Source organism: Limulus polyphemus, unplaced genomic scaffold, assembly GCF_000517525.1.
Source record: "Limulus polyphemus unplaced genomic scaffold, Limulus_polyphemus-2.1.2 Scaffold3987, whole genome shotgun sequence".
NCBI classification, from domain to species: Eukaryota; Metazoa; Arthropoda; class Merostomata; order Xiphosura; family Limulidae; genus Limulus; species Limulus polyphemus.
Window position 1 is genome coordinate 38,201 of NW_013669597.1, and position 3,380 is coordinate 41,580.

Sequence of the window (3,380 nt, forward strand, 5' to 3'; positions counted from 1 at the left end):
ATATAGCGTTTGTTATAGAGCGATTATTGATAATAAGTGTATCGTAAAGTTGTATACGGAAAGAATAAACCAGTTTTATTAAGTAAGGCCCTGTGTCGCTAAAGTTTCGTCGGAACGAAGTTACGGAAAATCAATTAACAAACGGAGACGTAACAATAGTGTCTTAAATAAACATACGCTGACGTAATCATAATATTAATATGATTTAAAAAGGTTAAAATGTAAAAGTAAATGAAGAAAGTAAAGTGTATTTAATTAGAGATGCTTGAACAATCAGCATAAGTCAAAATATTAAAATGTGAATATAAAGTTGTGGTAATCCCATGTTAGACCAAGACTACAGCTAACTGATCTCCGCAACAATATGGGTTTGAAAACTTACTGTGTGGATGGACAGGTGCAGAGATTTGTAATAAAACAGACAGGACCCTGTGTTGCAGTCGGAATAAAAGTGAGACTTATTTGCTAAAGAAAGAAAGTTAAGATAAAAGGATAATTGTCGAATTTGTAAGACTATTGTGAATGAAAAGTTAAAATGTAAAACTAAACAAAGTAAATTTTAGTTAAATAAAGATGGTTGCACGATCAGCAGATGTTAAAAGATTAAAATATTAGTAAGACTTCTTTTAAAACTTTTGACTGTCTCAGACATGAGTCTGCTCTTCTCATGATTGAAAATAATCTGTCTGAGACGTACCAAAACTGCTTTCCGAAACACCTCTACTTCATCTGCAACTCATAAAGCAATCCTCTATACACAAGATAAAGAAAGATACAATAGAACTAGCCCATGAATTGTTGTTTGTTTTAGCGCAAAGCTACAATAGGCTATCTGTGCTGTTTTCACCACAGGGAATCGAACCTTGAATTTTAAAGAGGTAAATTCAAAACCTTACTGTTGACCCACTGAGGGACTTGTCCCACGAAACAGTAGATAAGGTAATTGACCGAATTTGCTGGAGGGTAAATTTCAAGTTGGCCATCCAAGCACCGATGCACTAGAATCTATAAAACTCCATTTGTGTACATGGGGTTACTGTGACTTCTTTGTTCCTGGGGTTGATGTGGCCAACATTGGATACTTTTATTACATAATATCAGTTTGCCAGTTGCATGGTGAAAATTGACTGATAAACTTCACATTCCAAGGATGTTATTGCCAGAACTAGTGTAATTGACAACTTCATTCATGGTACAAAAAATCTCCTAAACATAGTAGGAGCATGAAGCTTTTATTCTGATCTAGTCTATCTTCATTTCCCATGATGAACTTTGTGTAAACTGGCCTAAGTGATGGTTTCAATCTAAAATTGACATACCATGAGAACTACCAGTATTTTATCCATTCCTGTATCAGTCACCAAGTCCGAATTAGGCTACTCTAGTTCCCAGAACTGAAGCAGCAGTATTTATCTTTATTTATTCACTTGCATGCAAGAGAATCAATAAAGATAAATACAATGTTAAAAATTTAATAAACCTAATACTAATGTCTTATGACAAGTATAATTAATTATGATCATTGCTTTTCTTTGATAGATTGTTTAAGCAGAGTATTCATGATGAAACTTTGTAGAATGGACGACAACTGCCCGTTGTAGAGACAGAAGCGTAGAGGACGACGTTTCGAAAGTCTTCCAACCTGAAGACGAAAGGCGGAAAATTTTCGAAACGTCGTCCTCTACACTTGTGTCTCTACAACAGGCAGTTGCTGTCCATTCTACAAAGTTTCATCAGCAATTATGATCATGCTTCGCTAGCTTGGAGAAAGCGTTCATACCATAACAATTGTTTTTGTAACAAATAGCTCATATAAATAGAATTCGGACTCTGACTATTACTATATTTTAGCGTTGTAAGTCCGTAAACTTACACTGTTCCATCGGAGGACTGGACTATATAAAGAATGAAGTGTTATAAAATATAAGAGAAATTAGTCACTGTTCCAACTACTACAAGAAGAAGACAGGCAATAAACCAAACTTTCTAATAATTATAAAATAAGGAACGCTAAGTAGCTGTAAGATTTTAGTATATATTGTAGATGTAATATATTTATATGTTTAAAAACAATAAAATTATTCTATTATGCATATATATTTTGCCAAAATCTAAAGCTCTGATAATTTTCCACTACTAGGTGCCGCCTAAGACGATACAGGTTGACGACCACATTATTATTAAATATGTTAATCAGTAAAATTTAAGAAGAAATGTGGAATTACGATATTTTGTGTACGTTGTACATGAAATAATAATTGAAGAAATTTGATAACATTGAACATGTGTATATTATTTTTGTAGAGATTCTTTTACTTCTTAAAGGCTTGGTTAGAGGAGGGATTAACCTATAGGTAGGCCTTCTTTACTTTTTTACAATCCATAGAAATTTCACTTCAGTTTCAGGGTAATACTAATACTTTGCCATTTTCTGTATTTTTAAACTAGCCACACAGTTACATAATCCAGTGTGTTACATTTAAATCCATGATATTCAGTTGCCAAAAAATGTTACAATCCCAATATTTTCAGGCTTTCTGTATAACTGTAACTTATATTTATAACAAGTATAATTCAACTTTCAAACCAGTGAATCCTCTAGGATTTGGAATTGTAAGATACTATCCATTCATCAAAGATTCACTTGTTCCACTCAATACAAATTACTATAGTCTTAAATGTAGCCACAACTATGTATGTATGTGTATCCAATAAGTTTAAAGAATTTTGAATTGATCTTAAGCACACATCCTTGTTATCTAACAAACTGTTCCAGTAGCTTAAAACTCCAATAGGGAGATATATTCCCATCAAGTCAAATGATCTTCAGCTTCAGAAAAAAATAAAAATAAATTGACACTTTGATCACAAGCTTATGTTGAAGTTTCTACGTGTGAAAATTAAAATAAAAAGGCCTTTTCTATTGTACTATACATTCTCATAAGTTTGTAAAGAAATTGTATCCTGTGTTTTGTGTTACTGTTACTCAAAGTACTGTTTTTGTTTGTATACAATTTAGTGGTTACATCTATGAAGTAACGTTACAGGAACATTAACCAATCAGAATGTGGAACCGACTAAGTCAAGTTGCAGGACTTGGTCAGGCTGAACCAGACCTACAACAGGTAAGAATCAAAGTGTAATTCTGATAGGGGAGGAAAGTAGTTAGAGAGTATATTATATGGCAGCTTAGTATGTAAAGATATGCATCTACATGTTAATTAGAAAGTCTTTCTACTCACAACATCAAATAGTTTTAGATTTTGGTATGAGAAATAACATAACATAATATTTTGGGACAACATGGGACCTATTGGTCCATCTCTGTTATTCCTTACTCGAAACTAAATTAAAATGATTTAAAAAAAATTTAAACCCAG

General features: G+C 32.7%; 1 protein-coding gene across 2 annotated transcripts in view; it reads left to right on the forward strand.

The window, feature by feature from the left end:
* Positions 1-2,144: 2,144 nt before the first annotated feature.
* The window catches only part of LOC106470413 (golgin subfamily B member 1-like), a 56,362-nt gene continuing 55,126 nt past the window's right edge, over positions 2,145-3,380 (forward strand). For both annotated transcript variants that reach the window (XM_013930969.2, XM_013930970.2), the window contains exons 1-2: positions 2,145-2,354; positions 3,020-3,125. In XM_013930969.2, the coding sequence (XP_013786423.1) occupies positions 3,066-3,125 (60 nt within the window). In that variant the 5' untranslated portion in view covers positions 2,145-2,354; positions 3,020-3,065. The remainder of the gene's footprint in view (positions 2,355-3,019; positions 3,126-3,380) is intronic.